The 21,048-nt window shown below is 42.5% G+C and overlaps 1 protein-coding gene and 1 long non-coding RNA gene across 12 annotated transcripts in view; one reads left to right on the top strand and one right to left on the bottom strand.

The window, feature by feature from the left end:
• Positions 1 to 13,886, bottom strand: part of LOC128346207 (uncharacterized) — a 32,189-nt gene extending 18,303 nt beyond the window's left edge. Inside the window, exon 1 of the long non-coding RNA XR_008316842.1 lies at positions 12,715 to 13,886. This is a non-coding gene — a long non-coding RNA (uncharacterized LOC128346207). The remainder of the gene's footprint in view (positions 1 to 12,714) is intronic.
• The window catches only part of PCNX2 (pecanex 2), a 248,572-nt gene that overhangs the window by 133,695 nt on the left and 93,829 nt on the right, over positions 1 to 21,048 (top strand). For all 11 annotated transcript variants that reach the window (XR_008316831.1, XM_053299148.1, XM_053299173.1 and 8 more), the window contains 2 exons: positions 2,917 to 3,058; positions 11,054 to 11,231. Coding sequence is in view for 10 of the 11 variants with exons in the window: in XM_053299148.1 (XP_053155123.1) it covers positions 2,917 to 3,058; positions 11,054 to 11,231 (320 nt within the window). In the remaining variant the exon portion in view is untranslated. The remainder of the gene's footprint in view (positions 1 to 2,916; positions 3,059 to 11,053; positions 11,232 to 21,048) is intronic.

Raw genomic sequence — 21,048 nt, 5'->3', positions numbered from 1 at the left:
CACGGGTCCCTCCACTTTTCTTCCACTGGCGCTCCATGTTTTAAAAGTCCACTGGGGCGGCAGCGTACCTCCCTGCTGTCCCGTTGCCGCCATTACTGGAAGTAGGCAGAGGTATCCGATGAGCCTGTGCGCGCCAGGTGCAGGCGCGCAACATTGCACACACGTGCCCAACATGCACACATGCGCCTGCTCTTAAAGCAGAACATTTCTGCCTTTGAGCTAGTGGAACTGCCCGCTGTTCAAACCAGTTCATTCGGAGGCCCATAAAGGGCCTCCAAACTGGTTCCATGCATATCCATAGCAGAGATCATACAGAAACAGGCGGAATCCTCTTGGCACTTGCCATAGAAGCACCAAGAAGAGAATGCACTCAGAATCTGGCTGCTCTGAATTCTCTTTGCTAGATTCACAGCAAAATCAGCCATTGTGGATACTTACTAAAAAATTCCTCTTTGGGTGTTCTTCGTAAATTATTTTAGGTTGTTTCAATTTGCTTTTACTTAGATGTTGTTTGTAACATTTGAAAAGCTCAAAATGACCATTTTCTTAAATTTGCAGACTCCAAAGATTGCAAATCAGTCTCTCCCTTCAGTATTTGTATATTCCAAAATAAACTGAATCAAGATACTGAGAAATTATATTTGCTACTAATTAGTGTTACTTCTTTCACCATTTATTACTGAATCCTATAATTATAATCCTATAATTATTAATTATTTATTAATGTTGCTGCTGATGGGATGGAAGAATGGTTAGGGTCACCTATGATGGTGAACAAAAAAATCCCCAATTCTGCATGTAGCTGTGTTTCCACATGACCATTTGCAATAGGGACTGAGAGGAAGGCTGTACATGCAAACATTTCTAGTAATGACCATAATCTCGATAGTTGTGCAAATTAGCTCTCAGAGACACCAACTAATGCAATACTGGAGGAGAACTGCTGTGGGAGTTATTGAGGTACGCTAGTTGAGGATAATACACAATAGTTGAGGGTAATAGTTGAGGATAATACACACATTCTTCTGTATATGAAGCTCATACAGTCTTGAATGTAGGCTGCTGTTGAAGGAAATTTGACTAATAATGAATCTGTTTTATCTCTGTGACCTCAACCCACCAAACACTGCTGCTATGCAACTTTCTAGGGGCCTGGCAGGGTTTTCAGACAAGTCCATTGGAACTGTGCAAGACCTTTTGCAAGAGCAGTAGGAAGTGGGCTGCCCCCTTTGTTTTGAACATTCTCTACCATCTGTGCTCCTTGTTTATGTCAGCCAATTACTCTGGGCACCTGTAGTTATTCTGTCCTTTGGCTTTTGTTCTGTTGCTTTATTGGTCCTTACAACTTTGTTTTAATATTCTGTGACATTATGTTTAATCAGCTTTGTGCAGTATGTGCAAGCCATCCTTTAAAAGTCCAATCCCATCTCTTAAATTGTATTTCAGCGTTTAAAATTCTGGCAGAATTATTTTTCAGATGTTTGGATGTGGAACAAAGTTTGAGTGGCAAGACTACAGGAGCCTGTGATTTCAATTTCCTGCATTATACTCTCATGAGAATCCGAAGGTTGGATGAAAAAAATGTCACATTGTTGATAATTTGGTTTTAAATAACTGCTAGCTTCAGCAGGTGGTGACTTGAGTGGTAGGGATATCTGTAAATATTTTAAAAACTCAGAGAGTTATTTCCAGTTCTCCTGGAGTTCTCTCAGCTAGAAGCTGCCTTGTCTTTGATACATTGGCTCTGTTTTCAGCTTCCCTCTTTTCTTTGCTCCAATTTAGGAACTTGCTGTCAACTTTTGATGGATCTTTGCTTTAATCACTCTCAATGTGTGTTTTTGATGCATTTGAAGACAAGAATGTCAGAGCACAGGAGGCTTGTGTGACCTCAGTCTCCTCTCAAAACCAATCTGACAACTATTATCCTGATTCTCTACAGGATAATATCTTTATAAGACACAGTATAAAATTCAGTGTCTTGATGGGTGGCAGGTGGTGGTGGTGAGAATCTGCAGAACAATTCATAAATTCCAATGTTGTTGTTGTTTGAGAATATATGTTGCCTTTAGGAAGAAAGTAGTTTACATAATGAGAAGATGGTTCGCTGTCTCAAAAGTTGCTCACAATCTTAATGAAAAACACAAAGGAGAAACCAGCAACAGCCAGTAGGAGAGACGCAATGGGCAAATTCATATGACATGGAGAACTGGTGGTTTGGCCGAACCACCAGTTCCCAAAGTTCACTCATGAGCCCAACTTCAACTGCCAGAACAACTATACCAACATCGGGTGTGTTGTCTAAACTTGCCAGTGTCAGTATATTCTACCCTACTTGCAGTTCAAACCCGACATCTGTAGCCTACTTCAAATCTAGGTCACAGATGTCATGTTCAGAACCTTAAAATAGGGTAGAATATACTGACATTGGTAAGTTTCGACAACATGCCCAAAGTTGGCATTACAATTCCAACACTGAAATTCTTCTTAATCAGGATAGTAATCTCATTTCTGAGTGACAAATTCTAAATCTAAATCCCTGCTAACTTGGCAAAGAGGCACCTTTTAACGTGGTGATTCTCTTTATTTAGCAGGGAGAGAGTAACTGGCCCTGCCCACCCCCAGCACAGTACCTCCAGTGACTGTTGCTGGGGTCTATCTTGTGTTTCTTTTTAGATTGCGAGCCCTTTGGGGACAGGGATCCAACTTATTTATTTATTATTTCTCTGTGTAAACTGCCCTGAGCCATTTTTGGAAGGGCGGTATAGAAATCAAATAAATAAATAAATAAATAAATTTTAAAAAAACAAAAACATGTAACTATTCAGACAGGTTCTCCTCCTCAAATTCTTCTAAGGATAATTTCTTTAAGGATAATTTATTTTGTCTTGACAAAATTGTGTTGTTTTGAAATTTCAGATGCTGCCCATTTAATGTGGTTTGAAAGACTGTATGTGTGGCTTCAGTGTTTTGAAAAGTATATCTTGTATCCTGCAATAATAATGAATGCCCTCACCAATGATGCTTTTTCAATCAGCAAATATGAGAGACTAACCCCACAGTAAGTTACTTATTTTTCATGGTATATGACATGCAGAATTAAAAGTTGAGGAATATTGTGTACTGAATAGAGAGAATTGTAAGCCGAAAGAGAAGAGCCAGTAGCTCTGTTTTCAAGAGCTTGCGTGCCATAGGGTGCCATAATAGGTAGATTCTATAGCAGGGATAGGCAACCTTGGCTTTCCAGCAGTTGTTGAACTACAACTCTCATCATCCTCAGCCACAGCCTGTTTTGGCTGGGAATGATGGGAGTTGTAGTTCAACAACAGCTGGAGAGCCAAGGTTGCATATCCCTGCTGTATAGCAATTTTAATGCAAAAGGTTGCACAAGCTCCTGCGTGGGCAGAACAACATAATTGCATTTAGTTTCACTTTTCTTGCGCAACATTCTGGTGTGAGGTGTAAAAATAGCTGTCCTATGAGCAGAAGGCAGTTTTCACATGCGAAAGGGCACCTTTGAATCTAACCTTATACTGCATTTGGACTTTCAGATACTAGGTTTATAATGGAGGCCTCTATATTTTGTGCCTCATCAAAATGAATGCAGGCTAATGGCCATGTACTATGGCCTGCCTGTTGCTTGATTCACACTCCTACTTTTTTGCAGTCCCAAGCAGGTAGCAAAGCGAAGAGATTTTGGAGCCCCTATTTGTTTACCATATATGACTGGTAGGTTTCATTTAATTTGTACTTAAAGAACAATTTGTGCAGGCCTGCTATAACAGCGATAGCTTTTCCTTTTCCTTTGGAATGCTCTTCTCCTTACCCTCCCCCTTCAAACTTCATTTTCCTTCAGGTATGCCAAACCCAGCAAACAATTCTCATCATGTTGAAAGGTGCCTGCTAGCACATTCAGAGCCAATCTTCTGTACTTATTTATGTTGCCTTCAAAAACGAAAGTATGGATGAGAAAAGAAGCTCTGACAGGCTAAGAAAGAGTTTCTGACATTTCATTCACACAGCAACATTTAGTTGATTGTTTGAAGTAGCCTCATCTCAAGCAAACCTAGAGATCTGCATGAAGGGACACAGAGCAAAGAATAAGTGCCTTTTAAAATCAAATCTGCCTAAATCCAACCATGCTGAAGCCCTTGATGAAATGACAGGAGCACAACTTGCATCAAGGTATCCTGGAGGTTCTGAAAAAACTTGCTTTCACCGCTCACCACAGAAGGCATTCTACCATTTTATGGTTTATTTTCATTTAATTTGGAGATAGTGGCCATGTCACCATTTTTCCATGGAGCCGTGTGTGTGTGCGCACAACACTCAGACATACAGTATATCTTGGTACCATCTTTTCTCTGAAGTGACATAATTTGCATAAAACAATTTCAAACTTGGAGTGAACTCAGCAAAAGAAACTACAGTGGTCCCCACTGATTAAAATAACCCCACATCTCTTGATCTCTTAAATTATTTACTTCTCCCGAGTTTGCTTTATAGTTCTTAAATACATAAGAACAGCCCTGCTGGATCAGGCCCAAGGCCTTTCTAATCGGGATGTGTAGCAAATTGCATGTTGTTGCTGGCACTGTACGATCCCATCGCCATGGCATGACATTTCAGAGGGGCAAGCAGCATAAGCTGCCGCTTGGACGGAAGTCATTCTGTAACAATAGCTCCGCAGCGGGGGTTTGGAGTATGGGCAGGTAGGAACTGTCCACCTCCTCTTAAGAGAACCCCACACCACTTCAAGCGAATATGGCGTCTCAAAGAGAGGCACCGGACTAGCTCTCCTGGTGTCTTGGCTCCTATTCAGCCTAATTATCTCCCATCAACATGATGGAGATCGGATTGCAATGCAGGGCTTGGTTTGGGTTTTTTCTCGGGGTGGTGGTGGTTTGGGGAGAGTTCCTTGGATGAACCCCTGGAATAAACCTTTCTGCTCAGGCAACTGGCTGATTGGGAAAGGCAAAACATCAAAGCTGAGGAAGAAATGACCTCGCCACCGATCTACTTTAATCTTTCCTAATTAATCTCTGAGAGGACTACAGTTGGAAGTATGCAACTGGTATTTTTACTGTGCTTTCTGAATCTTTTACTGACTTTCCTAGAAGCAATTATGGAATGATTTACAGCGTTAAGAGGAGGCCTGGTGGAGGAGAATGGTGTCTGCTGAGATTGCCGCTTGGATGTTTTTTCTTTTTCCTCTTCGTCGCAGAGCCTACAGTTTATATTTTTATCAGCCCAGCCTTCAGCTAGATGATTGTAATTTCTACCTTGGACTTGGACTTTTTCTACTATACTCGTATCTCAACGTTGACAAATTTACAGCGTCAAGAAGAAGGCTTGTGGAGGAGAATGTTGTCCGCTTGGATGTCTCTTCTTCTTTTCCATTGCAGAGCCCACAGATTACATCTTTACCAGCTCAGCTAGAAGATTGTAATTTCTACTTTGAACCCACACTTTTTTTTCCTCCCTACACTGGTGTCTCTGCACTGACAAGATATTTTATGGCTGGTAATTAAACTTACTGTTTTATGTTTCACTCTTTGGAATCCCTTTGAGATCCTTTTTTTTTTTACAAGGAGGGGATACACTTTATTCTATTTTGGACTCTGAGAATCATGTTTCAACAATGCACGTTTTTGAAATTCAACATCAGAAAGTGGACAGAATAAATTGGAATGAAAAGGGAGACTCAAGACTTTTCACATTTTCCCATGTGTAAGCTTTTGCATGGAGCAAGTTCCGGCATATTATGTCTTTGGCAGAATACCTTATCTCCAGACCAAGAATGCTCTCAAAATTTTTTCAAGTTAACCCCTTATTGACTTTTGGGTCTCTCTCTATTGTTTTGTTTTCGATGCAGCATAAGAAACACCTTTGAAACAAATAATATGTCCCCCACCTTTTCTTTTCTTTTCTTTTTAAAATATATATAATGAGATCCCTGATTTCCTTAGATTTGCTTTAAGATAAAAATATATTTTTAAAAAATGTATTGAGGTATCTAGGTTGAAACCATAAGGATTTTATTTCCTGTTGTGTTTTCTCCGAAAATATAATAGAGGTTAGGGAAACTAGTTTAAACATTTTTACATGCAAACACTCATATATATCATGGCTGCTGTTGCAACGTTGTTTTGAATTTTGAATTAGTCTCTGCTCATTGAAGAATTGTTTTTATATTCCCTGTTATGTAACTGCTTTTATTGGAAATAGGATTTGATGGTATTGTATAAGATTGTGGTCAAGAAAATCTTAGTTGATCTTTAAAATGATGAGAGAGTCCCCAGCTAGTTATTTTATTTTATTAGTTATCTTGCCCCTTTCTATTAACTATCTTTCACCATCTTTGATTTGTTTTTGCATACCCGGCTTTGGATACCAGTTATTAATATATGTTAAATAGTTATATAATTGGCATGTAAGTGCTGGGAACTCCATCATAGCTCTGTGCTATTGAAAAAAATAATTTACATCCAAATATTAATTTTCTGTTAAGTCGGCATCTTCTCTTTCTATGAGCAATCTTTTCTTTTCCATTCTAAGATTTAGATACTTCGGAGAGTTAGAAGAAAGGTTCAAAATTATTTTTTCAACCCCTTTATATAGTAGATAGATATATATCCTTTTATACACTGGACTCCAGCCTTATTTTGACTTTCTGGTTTAATGAGATCTTTACAGTTGAGAGTTGAAATGTTTTCTTTGCATTATTACTTTGTCATAGACTTTTTTGTGGAGTAGTGTCACCTAGGGAGGAGAGCCAAATACAAAGTGCTAATAGATATACGTGAAGATCTGTTGCATGATTCGGTGTTGAGCGTTACATTTTGGCAGATTCTTGCTCTGCTTTGAGAGACCCTTCTAAGTACTTTGATGGAGATATAAAAAATATTTTTTCATATTATCATAAAAATAATATTATTTATTATATTTATACTATTACTTTGGAGTTCCTATCCAGAACTCATGGCTTTTAGATATCTGTATAGAACTAATAGCTTTTACAAGTCAGGTAATAACTAATGGTATCTTCATTTTTTGGTTATATAACATAATACTTAAGTCCAATTTGGGGGGGGGGGGGACCATACTTTTTTATTTGACATCATAGGCCTATTGAATTTACAGTTCCTTTTAGGAGAAGCTGTCCACTGTTCTTGTATCAGTAGGCATGGATCTGGAAAGGATTTTAAAAAACAATCTTCCTGGTTTTTTCATGGATGTTAGATTGTATCCATCTAGTAGAGATATAACTGGTATCATCTAGTTATTTTCCCCCCCTTTTGTTTGGAATTACGTGCTAATCAGAAGAACCGGGATGGGAAAGACCAGAAAGAGACCTGTGCATTTAGATCTTTACTTTGAGAAAGTTTCTGGACGATTTTTATACAGGTTTCTGGATTAAAAGAAGGATAATATTTATGTAGAGAAACCATTTTTACTGAAGTCATGGATTTCAGTGAGTTACATTTATGAAGGTTCTACTTTTTGCAGGGTTTTAATTTTTCTTTCTATTTTCTCTCCTGACTAATCATAAGCTTTTATTGACATATTAATTAATAATATGTTTATTAATATATTTGAGTTTGTAGGTACGGGATGGGACCCCTGTAGTGGAAGTTTTGCTCTGCCTGATTTAACCTTAATACTCATGTATATTTTCCTGCCTTGATCCTTTTTGTTGTTGCTTGTTTCGGCTCTCCCCTCTGTACTTTGTTTAACTATTAGATTCGTAATTTTACTGATGGTTAGACTGAGTCCTATGTTAACATTTCATATTCTATAATTATATACACACACATTTATATAAATATATACAATTATCATTTGTATCTTGCATATAGAGGAGTTTTGTTTATGCTGGATAAGCTTCTGTGTATAATCATGTATACTCTCAGAGATGTAACCTTTCTGGTTTTTTTACTTAAACTTTAATAAATGTACTATAAATTGTGAAGAGAACCCCGCGCCAAAATGTTTTGGTGCCGGGGAGCCAACGCATTTCGGCGGCTCTCCAAAGAGGTGCCGGAATGTTTTGGGCTCATCCCTACTATCTAGTCTAGTATTCTGTTTCACACAGTGGCCCACCAGATGCCTCTGGGAAGCTCACAGGCAAGAGCTGAGGGCATGCCCTCTCTCCAGCTGTTACTCCCCTACAACTGGTAAGACTTTGGAAAGTCTTCTTACATTCCAAAACTGCTTTAGTGCTCAAAGACTCCTGTAAGTTGCCTTTGGGAGAAGGACAGGCATGCCTCGATTGGAAAACAAATTGCTTGGTTCAGTGAGGTAAAAGTATCTAAAAGTGAATGGTGGAAAGGTTCACTGTATGGAAGGGTCACTGAATGTAAGTTAGTGAAAAGTGGCAATATGCCTCTCCACTCAGTGAACCCCTATTTACCTGCCACCTACAACTTGTGGGTGCCCCTTCTGCTCACACAAGTAGTTCGCTACCCTAATCCAGAATATTTGACATTGTTGCTTGCTTTCCCCATAGTATGCTGCCTTATTTATTTAAATATGTAAAATTCTATATTCTATAAACTGAATAGACATAAGGTCTTTTTAGTCCTTATGGTAATGGCATTGTTGAGGTGAAGGCAAAATGCAAAAATGTTGTCATCCATAGCCAAAAAATTGATCCATGTCTACTGCAAATGGGAAACAAAAAATGTGAGTCATTATACCAGATACCTTTCACTATGAAGCTATTTTCTAGCATCAGAATATGAACATAAAAACAGTTATAATGATTAAGGAATCTCATGAACCTGTAAATGTTCAGTAGGGAAATAAGTTAAATTACTGGAAGCATCTTTCAAAACTATTCAACAGATTTCTTTTAAGACCAAGACCCAGAAAAATGCTTATATATGTATGTGTGTGTGTGTGTGTGTGTGTGTGTGTGTACACACACACACACACACATATATATATACACATACACACACACTTGATAAATAATGGGCTCCAGCCTTATACCTATTAGCTGACATCCAGATTAATGAAGTGCATGTGCAGTGATGCTGCTCATACGCTAGGGGGATGAGGCAATGTATATCCAGGGGTGTAGCCACCATTGTGCAAACGGGTTCAAAGAACCTGGGCCGCCAATGGTAGGAGCTGCTGAAGCCCATGGGGGTATGTGGCTCAGGCTCCGGAAGAGCCCCAAATGATCCCTCCCTCTGTCCGGGCCACCAGGAGCCCTGAGTGAGCGCTTGCTGCCTGAAAGTGTCTGTTCCCCTTTCTCTTCCTCCAGAGAGAAAGAAACGCTGCCTGAAATGATACGGAAGCGCTAGATCTCTTCGAAGCTCGAGTCCATGCCCTCTTTGCACATGACGCACAAAGGGTGTTGTGGCCTCGAGCTCTGAAGAGCCCGAGTGCTTCCGTATCATTTCAGGCAGCGTTTGCTGACTGAAAGTGCTCACTCAGGGCTCCTGGTAGCCCGGATGGGGGGGAGTATCTGAGGGAGAGAAAGGGGAATAGACGCTTTCAGGCAGCAAACGCTGCCTGAAAAGGATAGGCAAGCGCTCGCTCGGGGCTCCCAGAAGCCCAGGCGGGTGTGTGTGTTTCATTTGGGGCACACCCCATGCGCATGATGATGCACGGGATGCCTTCAGAGGGGCCACTGGGTGGGGCTGGACCCAGGCCGCCACTCAGCTGGCTCCGCGCCTGTGTATATCAATCTCCCCTTCCCTCTACAGCAGACAGTGATGCCTGAAAATATGTCCTTGAGGGTATGTTGAATGCACTGTGGAATGCACTTCCTGCTGAGATTAGAGCTGCTCCATTCCTCTTGGCTTTTAGGAAACTATCAAAGACACATCTCTTCAGCCAAGCTTTTTAGCTAGTTGTTGTGTGTTTATGGATATTTTAATCTGATTTGTATATGTTTTAACTGTTAAATTCTCGGTTTGTTTTATTCATGGTTTGTTTTATGCTGTAAAATGCCTAGAGACTTCAGTAGTGGGCGGTATAAAATTTATATAACAACAACAACACCTGTTTGACTGTGCAAACAAGAAATGATGATGATGATGATGATGATGCTCATCCCTCAGGGACATATTGTTAGAAGTCACAGTTGGTTACAAAGGGAACAACAAGATCCCCTCCCTTGTGGCACATACTGTGAATTTGTTGCACGTGTACTTCATTAGCCTGGTTGCCAACCATTGTTTTGTTCCTGAGGCTTTGTTCCTGAGTTGCATCATTTCATTTACATCCTTGCAAGAGCCCTTTGTGATTGGGCTGAGAAATATTGACTTAACTAAACCCATCCCATGGTCTTAATGTCTGAGCAAATATTCTATCTATCTATCTATCTATCTATCTATCTATCTATCTATCTAATTTGTACACCGCCCCAAACTTTCATCTCTTGGTGGTTAACAATACTGTAGCATAAAACCAGTTAAAAACATATACAAAAAACTAAAAACAATCTAACAATTTAAAAATAAACCAGAGATTAAAACCCAAAAGTTTTAGGAAGCTGAGAAAGCTTGGGTGAAAATATGGGTTTTCAGGTGTTTTTTGAAAATTGCCAGAGATGGGGAGGATCGTATCTCAGCAGGGAGCGCATTCCACAATCTCAGGGCACCAAGACAGCTTGTCTCTGTGTAGCCACCAAACGAGTTGGGGGTAACTGGAGACAGACCTCCTCAGATGACCTCAATTGGTGGCGGGGCTCAAACTAGGCCTCCTAGAGGCGCTCGAACTGGGCTTCCTAGAGGATGCTAACCACTACTGTCCATAATTATTATTATAATTATAATACACATAATATGGCCACATTCCAGTTATTCTAGAACTTTTCAGTGACAGAGAAAAAGCTATGCTGTAGGAGTTGCCATATGAAAATATGGCAGCTGGAAACATTTAAACAAAATGTTTTAAATATAATACTAATGACAGAAATAAAAGCCAGCTTTGCATGGAGATTAATTAAACCAGGCAAAGCAGACCTGAAATGTTTTTTACTATCTGTTCTGTCTATGAAAGTTTGCCTGATTAGGTTTTTCCTCTCTTTTTCCTTTTGCAGCTGTGATATATTTCTGATTACAATTGCGGGAATGAAGTTACTGCGGTCTTCATTTTGTAATCCCATTCACCAGTTTGTTACATTGAGCTTTACTGTAATCTTCTTCCACTTTGACTACCGCGATATCTCTAAGAACTTCTTATTGAATTTCTTCATGATGTCCATTGTGTTCAATAAGGCAAGTGAATTGTTCTTTACAACTCAAATGTACTTTTGAGAGAAAATATGTTTTCAGATGGATTATCCTTTTTCAAAAAACAAACATATTGCTATGCTGTCAAATGGTACTGTCATAACTTTATAAATCTAATGGTTTTAATCTTATTTTTTGTAAACCCAGGCAAAACGTACAATGAAAAACAAGCATGTGCATCACTATATTATACCCAGAACATCAGGGGGGAAAGCTAAAGTAAAATGTCTTTGAATGTCATGTTGACTTCTGTGTTGACATGATGCTGTAGCAATTCACAGCTGTAGAGCAACTATTAAAAATAGCGTAATTAATGAATTGGAACAAGTCTTCATGGGTCACTTGTGAAGGTCTCCTGCCAGACTAATTGCTTGAATGTTTTTTAATCTTTTCAGTGTTTTTAGTTTTTGATTCAGTAATCTCCTTGAGGGAATTATTCCATTATCTAAACAGCTTTAAGTTAAGAAAGGTTTATTTCACTCCTGGTTCTGCCTTAATTCCCCCTCTTATTTTAAGGATATTATGCCTTGTTATATATTCCTTAAATTTGTCCTCAGAATTCCATATTCATTCTTTCCGTTCATGCTGCACATTCCAGTGCAGGACCTCTTGTATGGCCAGAGGTTCTCTTACCCCCGGTCCTTGGGGTCCTGGGCCATAGCCTCCAAGATCCGGGGGGCCTCCAAAGACCTGGTGGGGGCTTCTGCTGCCACTCCGCACCCGCTGCCCCGCCACGAGGCCAAACCGCCAATTTTTTCAATAATTCTAGCGGCTGGGGAGGGGAGTGAGCTGAGCAGGCCCCCCCCCCCCCGGTGGTAGTGGGTGGAACGGGAGCAGCCGCTGGGCATGACTGTCCAGCCCAGCAGCCCCTGAGAACTGCTAGGAGCTCAAGCGCACCTGTGAAGTTATAATAGAACGTTGCAACACTCTATTCCAATTGCGCAGGCACACTTCAACACCTTGCAGTTCTCGGGGGCTGCTGGGCCAGACAGTCAGGCCCAGCAGCCACTCTCACTCCACTGGCTATCGCCGCCACAGGGGGAGGCCAGGGAGGCCTGCTTGGCTCACCCGCCACCCCAGGTGGCTAGAATTATTGGAAAAAATCAATGGTTCAACCTCGTGGCAGTGGGGGTAAACTCGCGGCCATGGCAGGGGGGCCTTGCAGTGGTGGGGGGCCTCAAGGCAGCGGAGGGACCTTGTGGCAGATGCAGTCTGGGCGCCAAAATTACCCAGGTGCACCAGTGTTATGGCATAAGCATTGGTTAGATACCATGTTGGGGCATTTTGCTCAAATCTAGGAATCACTACTGTTTTATTAGTGTTGGTGATCCCTGAATAAGCTGCCTTTAATAACATAAGAATAGCCCTGCTGGACCAGGCCCAAGGCCTATGTAGTCCAGCATCCTGTTTCACACATTGGCCCACCAGATGCCTCTGGGAAGCCCGCAGGCAGAGGGTGAGGGCTTACCTTCTTTCTTGCTGTTGCTCACAAGTTGCTTGCTGTTGCTCTTGATGTTGCTTTTTTTGCCTTAGTCCAGTGGATCTTTTGGCTTTTGACGTTGACTTGTTTCTGAAGCTGAAACTAGACTATTCCTTCTTCATTTTTAAAAAAGTGTTAGCGATCGTTATAGTATCTGCTCCTATTAGGAACCCACCCTGACGCCTCTCTCAAGTCCAGGGAAGTGATCTGTTTTTATATTGTTTTATAACAAGTTAGTCTCTAGGTTCTGGATTTCTATTCAGTTTTTACTTTCTTTCGCTGCCACCATATGATTACGTATTACTTTGTTCTCAATACTGAAGATTATGTAGCCTCGCGAGCACAGGATAGGTGTATATGTTCAGTGTGCAAATGAAACAAAACTTGATGTGTAGAACAAAAGCAAGAATAAGTTTATTGTTTACAACTGATTGGAATAAAGATCTCTGCAACGCAGGGCACATAAACTTTTCTACAAAGTTGCTAAGTACGTTAGCTGTTTGTTTAATTCTCTGAGGTGCTTTCCGGATTGCGAGCCTTACACTGCAAAAGGTGGTGTAAACTGCAGTGTTTTGTGACACCGAATTCAAACCACATTAGAGATCCGTTTTAAGGGGGCAAGCCTCCTACAAAGGGCAAATACAGAAATTATTTTGCAACGCAGATGTGATAATATAGGCCTGTGACACAGCAATAAAATCCGAAATAAGGTGTCGAAAATATGAACGGTACGTTCCTTACAATGCAAGGGTTGCAATGTCAAAACACAGGCAATATGGAAGCACACTTAAGGGACCCATTGCAACACTGTGATAGTGTGCAATCTGGAAAGCGCTTGAGTGGTTTTTCCTTCTTGATAAAATTTAACGTTTAGATAACTGGGTCAGAGGTAAATAAAACTTGGTTTGCAGACTTAGTGAATCAACACAGACTTTCTTGTCTGTCACCAGGAGGTTTCACTTCTTGGCACCTTTCACATTGAAGGTTTCTTTCCCAGGCTTAACACTCCCCCACATTTAGAGTACTGCCCCAGTATACTGCTGGTTCCACAGTCTCCACACATTCACCAATCAAGTCTCACATAAACCCCTGAACAAACTCTCTGCCACTCTCTCTACAACCTCTCAATCCTAACAATCAGCTCTAACTACCTCCAACTCAAACTGTCTTCTCCTGACCAACTGTCCTTTTTAAATCCCTCCCCCTCTGAACATTCCATTCCTATGGCATCTCACACACCCAGTCTCCAGCTCCTACATGTATGTTCCATCACAGCTCCTTTTCATGGAATTGTTATCATGCCATTGTGGAAGGATTTGTGTCCCAAAGGTTAAATCTGCCAGAGCGTTTGCTTCCTCATTCAAACTGGTGAGGTCTGGAATGAGAGACAACAAGTATAGTTGCACTCACCTACTCAGTTTCTTCCTAGATTTCACTTTATGATAGTAATGCTAATTTTCATTTTGACAGTTGAAACCTAACACAAACATTCCTGCTTTGTCCATAAAGGATATTGTGATATACTGCCTGGTGCTGGCAGATATATAATACATCTAAAGAAAATGGCATGATAGCAAAGCTTTGGTCTGCTCATCTCTGAGAGGGTCATTCTATTCATCCCCAAGACTAGTATCTAGATAAATAAGTGGTCCCTGAGAATACTGAACTTGGCTGTCCTTATCATGGGAGAAATTAGCTAACAGCACAAGACTCTGGACTGTTGCTTTGGACTCAGGTATAGGCCTTTGTCACCTTAAGTGGCGCAGTGGGAAAATGCTTGACTAACAAGCAGAAGGTTGTCATTTCGAATCCCCGCTGGTACTATATTGGGCAGCAGCAATATAGGAAGATGCTGAAAGGCGTCATCTCATACTGCATAGGAGGAGGCAATGGTAAACCCCTCCTGTATTCTACCAAAGAAAACCACAGGGCTCTTTGGGCGCCAGAAGTCGAAATTGACTTGATGGCACACTTTACCTTTACCTTTATAGGCCTTTGCAAATTGAAGTTCAAAGTCACAGCCCAGAGCCTGAACATTTGCAATCTAAATGGAGTTTCTGACAGTACTGAAGTACCTGACAGTGAAATCCAAAACAGATTGTGAGGAGCTCCAAAAGGATCTCTCCAAACTGGGTGAGTGGGCGACAAAATGGCAAATATGGTTCAGTGTTGCCAAGTGTAAAATGCACATTGGGACGGAAAACCTCAACTTCAAGTATACGTTGATGGGATCTGAGCTGTCGATGACTGACCAGGAGAAGGGTCTTGGGGTCAGGAAATCTCGGTCCAACAAACAGAAGTTCTTTTTCACACAACGCATAATCAACTTGTGGAATTCTCTGCCACAATATGTGGTGACAGTCAACAACCTTGATGGTTTTAAGAGGCATTTGGATAACTTCTTGGATAACTTTGGATAACTTCTTGGAGGAGAGGTCTGTCATCGACTACTAATTGGAGGACTATAGGCAACCTCCAGCCTCAAAGGCAAGAGTACCAGTTGTAGGGGAGTAACAGCAGGAGAGAGGCCATGCCCTCAACTCCTGCCTGTGGCTGCCAGTGGCATCTGGTGGGTCACTGTGTGAAACAGGATGCTGGACTAGATGGGCCTCGGGCCTGATCCAGCAGAGCTGTTCTTATGTTCTTACTTCTATTGTGGCTGTTGAACCTATTTCAATTTTAAATATTATAAACACCACAAATATATCATAGGTTTGTGGGAAATTACTGTAGTTCAGGGCCCAACATGAGGTTATTTTTAAAAGGCAGTTTTTGACTGCTAAGAAAACTGCTGAGAGAACATTTAATAATAAGTTGTTCCATGTAGTTGAGGCAAGATGAGAATATTTGTTAAAAGTCTTGTTAGCCACTGAAAGGTTGAATATGATGCTGATAATAAGAGTGGAATGAAAGTAGTTTGTACAAAGTTGTAGTGCTAAAATAGCTTTGTGGGGAGTTATGGCAGAATAATTAGTTTATACTACAATATTGGGTACTAGTGTTTCAGGCCCGTTGTGATAACGGGCGCTAGTAGGGGAGAGTTCCCCCCCCCGCCCCACTTCCTCTGGCCTCCCCCCCCCCACGCCCTCCCAGCTGGCCGAGACTTCCTTACCCAAAGCAGCCCGCGACAGTCGGGCGATCAAAAATCCATTTTTTGCGAAGAAGAGAGGAGCTCCGGAACAGAGCTCCTCTCTGTGCTAAGCCAATGCCCAAACTGCTGCTATGGACGCAAAGGACGCAATAGGCGTCCTTTGCGTCCATAGCAGCAGTCTGGGCATTGGCTTAGCACAGAGAGGAGCTCTGTTCCGGAGCTCCTCTCTTCTTCGCAAAAAATGGATTTTTGATCGCCCGACTGTCGCGGGCTGCTCTGGGTAAGGAAGTCTCGGCCAGCTGGGAGGGCGGTTGGCGGCCATGGCGGCGGCCGCGGAGGCATTCTTCTGGGCCGTTTTGGCCCTTAATCATTTGCGGGGGGGGAGCGGGGAAGGAGTATTTGGGCAGCTGGGAGGGCGGGAGAGTGGGCGGTGGCGGTGGTGGTGGCCGGGCAGACTCTGGGGGCGCCGCTGCCGGTCCGGTCCGCCCCCGCCTCACATTCCCGGCCGGTCTCCCCGGACGGGCAAGGGCCCCAAGGACTCGCAGCCGCCTGGCTGCGGCGGCGGTGCCAGGCCTCGGCGGCGGCTCTGCTGCCACCTCGGCCGGCTTACCCCGTCACCTCCTCCCCCCGCCCGGCTTCGGCGGCGCGGCTCCACCGCCGCCTTGGCCGCGCTGCGTCCTCTGGCCGAGGCGGCGGCTTTGCCGCCGCCTCGGCCAGTCTCCTCCTTCCCCGCATTCCCGGCTTCTTCGGGGCGGCCGCTTCTGGCCGCCCAAGATGGCCACCGGGTGCCGGCCCTCATGTCTCCCTTGCCCTGTTCTGCGCCTGCGCTTCGCGCAGGCGCAGAACAGGGCAGGGAGGCACGAACACACGCTTGGTGCCCGTCCACGGACGGACACCAAGCGTTTTATTAGAGAGGATTGTTATAGCATAGCCTTTACCATGAGTGAGAGGGGGTGGGAGGCAGGGGAGTGTCGGAAATTCAAGGGAAAGGGGGTTCCAGAGGGCAGAAGCCACTACAGAGAAGGCCTACCCATGTATCACAACCAACTGAACCCGAGATTGTGGTGGGACACGCAGGAGGGTCTGCCTAAAAGATCTTATGGGCCAACAGATTCCTGTGTGGGGTAAGCAGCCCTTCAAGTATTTAGATCCTAAGATTTAGAGCTTTAAAGGTAATAACCAGCACCTTGAATTGCACCTGGAAACATGTTGGTAACCAGTGCAGCTGATATAACAGCAGGGCAATATGGCTAGAGCATCTAGCAACTTCAGGGCCGTCTCTACCTATCCTGTTCTAAGCAGGGGGCAGTGGCTGAGCTGTGGCCTCCAATGAGGTAAATAGCTGACTATGGAAGGGCTTTGGACAGGTTATAGGAACACACAACAGGAAAAGAAGTAGGGACATCAGATATCTCTGAGCAGCTTGCTCACCTGACTTCTTACTTCCTCTCTAAATTTTTCCCTATCTCCTTATTTCTTTTATAATCTAATTCTGACTCCTCTTTCAAAGTTTTAGCCAATTGGAAGGGCAGGTTTGTGTTTCTATTCTGTTCAGCACCTTGAGTTTCTGTTTTATAACATTTTATAGAACAACTTAAACTTTTGTTTCCTGGGCTGGCTTTTTGAGCCTCCTACCTTAAGAATAAACTTCAGATAATTATTTTGAGCTAAAACCAACTACAAAAAGAACACATTTCCCCCCAAAATGCAAGCATTTTACAATATCTTAACATGCTAAATACAAAATGACTGCATCGGTTCTATTCAAATCTTATAGTTACAGCATTGCTCTGAGAATGTAAAAATAGGATTGATTTGCAGGTGGCTTATTTCATGAGATGGATTTGGTTCCCAAGAATTCCTAGCAGTTTAGGAACATAGGAAGCTGCCATGTACTGAGTCAGACCATTGGTCTATCTAGCTCAGTATTGTCTTCACAGACTGGCAGCAGCTTCTCCAAGGTTGCAGGCAGGAATCTCTCTCAACTCTATCTTGGAGAAGCCAGGGAGGGAACTTGAAAACTTCTGCTCTTCCCAGAGCAGCTCCATCCCCTGAGGGGAATATCTTACAGTGCTCACACTTCTAGTCTCTCATTCATATGCAACCAGGGTGGACCCTGCTTAGCTAAGGGGACAAGTCATGCTTGCTACCCCAAGACCAGATCTCCTCCACAGTTTGTACTGTGGCCTTTTAAAAGGCACGTTTGGGGTAGTGACACCTCTATGAAAAGATTATGTGTGTGTGTTCTTTGTTCAGTCAGTATCAGGCAATGTATCTATTTCTGTTTCTGAATTTCTGTTGGTCTACTCTGCTTCAGCAAGAAAAGGAACTGACAGCTTCAGTCAATGCACCATTCAGTCACTGCAATGTTTGCAACTATTCATAAGAGATAGAAAGCACATTTTTACTGCCATCACCTTTGGCTATGTAGAAAAAACTCTGAAAGTGACAGCCAAGATATTATTCACTGAAAGTGTGAATTTTCCCATGCCTGAGAGGCAAGACTCTTTTCTAAGTGTTCTAAGACTGTATAATCATCTTGATATCTAAGCAATGGATGAGATAACATACTCACTTTATTTTCTGTAAGACATAGAAGGCAATGAAATAACCCAGCAGACATCTCCAGCTTTGTTAGTCTATATACTAGCTAACAATTTCTTCATCTGTCATCAGTAATGATGTTTTGCAGTCATTGTATCCTTGCTATTTTATCTTTGTTGTGATAGTAATATAATTCAGTCAGATCTGAGGATGCAAATCAGCATGACTGTTTGCTGAGCAAATAAAAGTACTAGAACCCAAATGTCAGCTCCTAGTTTCTCTCCCCATTAGCAAATAAGTATAGCCCAAATGAGAGTGTGTTAGATAAAATGCTAAATAGTTGCTTTTTCAAATCAACACAGATTCGACCCCCAACCGCGGTCGTTTTTTGTGGTGTACAAGTCACTACAATAGATGACCTGTAACTGAAGGCATTAATCCCCATCTAATGTTGGATATTATGTTAAAGTTGGAGCTGTTGCTTTTAAGAAGTTAATATCAGAACCTAAGTGGCATTTATCCTGAACAGAATAGAATGAATTTCATACCTGGCAGCATTTCAGAATGAAAAAAGGGGACAATGTGGGTATTATATAGCAAACCCCCCCCACAAAATTTCACCTGCCCTTGCTGGGCGGGAATTAATCTGCCACACAACGTTTTCTTTCTCTCCCCGCCCCCCCCCCCCCGCCACTGGGCCCCTCACTCTTAAACCAGATCCTGTTTGTTTATTGTTAAATTTCTATACCGCCTTTCATTAACACAATCTCGACAGCTCACACAAAAGTTAAAACAAGACTACAAAAATTACAGAATTATAATATATCAACTAGAATATAAAAATACAAATCTGATTAAAAAAATAATGATTAAAACCATTCTGTGGGTATGTTGATAATATGAACTGGGGAAGCAGCTCTGAAAAACAAACTCTTCACTCTTGAACCAGACCCTATTCTGTCGGTATATTGATGATATGAATTGGGGAGAGAGCTCTGAAAGGCAAAGCCCACACTCTTGAAGCAGACTCTAATCTGTGGGCAGTAAATCGATAACATGAACTGGAGAAATAGTCCTGAAAGGCAAAGCCCATGCTCTGAAAGCAGACCCTATTCTGTCGGGTCTGAACAGAATATAATATAATATAACAATATAAATATAATATAATATATTATCCTGTATAATATAATATATATTATAACATCATCATCATAATATTATTATATTATATAACAATATAAACTGAAGAAATATCTCTGAAACAAAGTCAGTGCTCTCTCTCATGAAATCAGCCCCTGTAGGGATTATAATATGAATTTGAGAATAGCTTTGAAAAGCAAATGCTCTCTCAAATGAAATCAGACCCTATTCTGCAGGGAATATAAACTGGAGAAATAGCTCTGTAAAGCAAGGTTTGTGCTCTCAAAGGAAATCAGACCTTATTCTGTATAAACTGGAGATAGCTCTGAAAAACAAAGTCTGTGAAATCAGACCTTATAGGGACTAAACAGGCGAAGAAATAGCTCTGAAAAGCAAATATGTGTTCAAATGAAATCAGACCCCTATTGTATATTGAACATGGGAGAAATAGCCCTGAAAAGCAAGGTCAGCGCTCTCTCTCAAAAGAAACCAGGCCCAGAAAACTTAAGAAATCAAGCAACTGTTCTCTCCCTCTCAGTGTCTTTGTAGCCTCATAAGCAGTGTGCCTCATGGGCAGGGGTATTATAGGGCCAGATATTAGGGATGTGCACGGAACCGGCGGGGGCCAGTTCAATAGTGGGGAGTAGTGGCTTTAAAGGCAGGGGTGGGTGCACTTCACCCCCACCGTATTCCCCACGTCCGCATTCCCCCCCTCCGCCGCATTTCCCCCACTGGTGTGCCTTAAGAGCCCATCAGGGCAGCAGCGTACCTCCCTGCCGCCCCATGCTGCCATTTACCGAATGTGCCCAGAAGTAGGAATGGTGACTGAGCACGTTGCTCACATGTGCGCACGTTGCACACGTGCACCCGACGTGTGTGTATGCATGAGCAATGCCTGCAGTCTCTGTTCCTACTTCCAGGTACATATGGTAAAGGGTGGCAAGGAGGTACGCTGCTGTCCTGATGGGCTCCTAAGGACTCGCGCACCGGTGGGGGAAACGCAGCGGGGAGGTAAGTGCACCCACCCCTTAAAGCCACCCCTACCCCCGCCGTCGAACCTTCAGGCCAGCAGGATTTCGAACCAGTTCATGCACATCCCTACCAGATATGGGAGGAGGCTCTGAGCTGCCCATTGCCAGAGCCGCCACCTCCTCTCTCCTCCAGCTTTGTCTGAGGCCAAGATCTCAGATCCTGTTGGAATTCTTGTGAGAGGGTGCTTTGGACTCTAGCTATACTTCAACAGATGGAGCCAGACCAGGAAGGAGGGTGGGGGAATGGGATTTTTCTGGGCCTCCGCATGAGGCCAGGAGCCCAAACAAAAACCATGGCTGTCCTGGGAAAAATAGGATAGTTGGCAGGTATGGAATTTTCCCATGCCCACTGTTTAGCTTTGCAATTCTACCCCAACCAGCATTTTTTGTTCAGCAAATTTTCAATAAAGTAATGTATTGCTGGCGGAGACGAGGTTTCAATAATGTATCCTTCCTCCAAAGACTTGTTAAACACACCACACACCAGCCCCAGTTTACTCAAAAGCAGATTGATAT

This window comes from Hemicordylus capensis, chromosome 1 (genome assembly GCF_027244095.1).
Source record: "Hemicordylus capensis ecotype Gifberg chromosome 1, rHemCap1.1.pri, whole genome shotgun sequence".
Classification (NCBI taxonomy): Eukaryota; Metazoa; Chordata; class Lepidosauria; order Squamata; family Cordylidae; genus Hemicordylus; species Hemicordylus capensis.
This window is presented reverse-complemented; position numbering and strand designations above follow the sequence as displayed.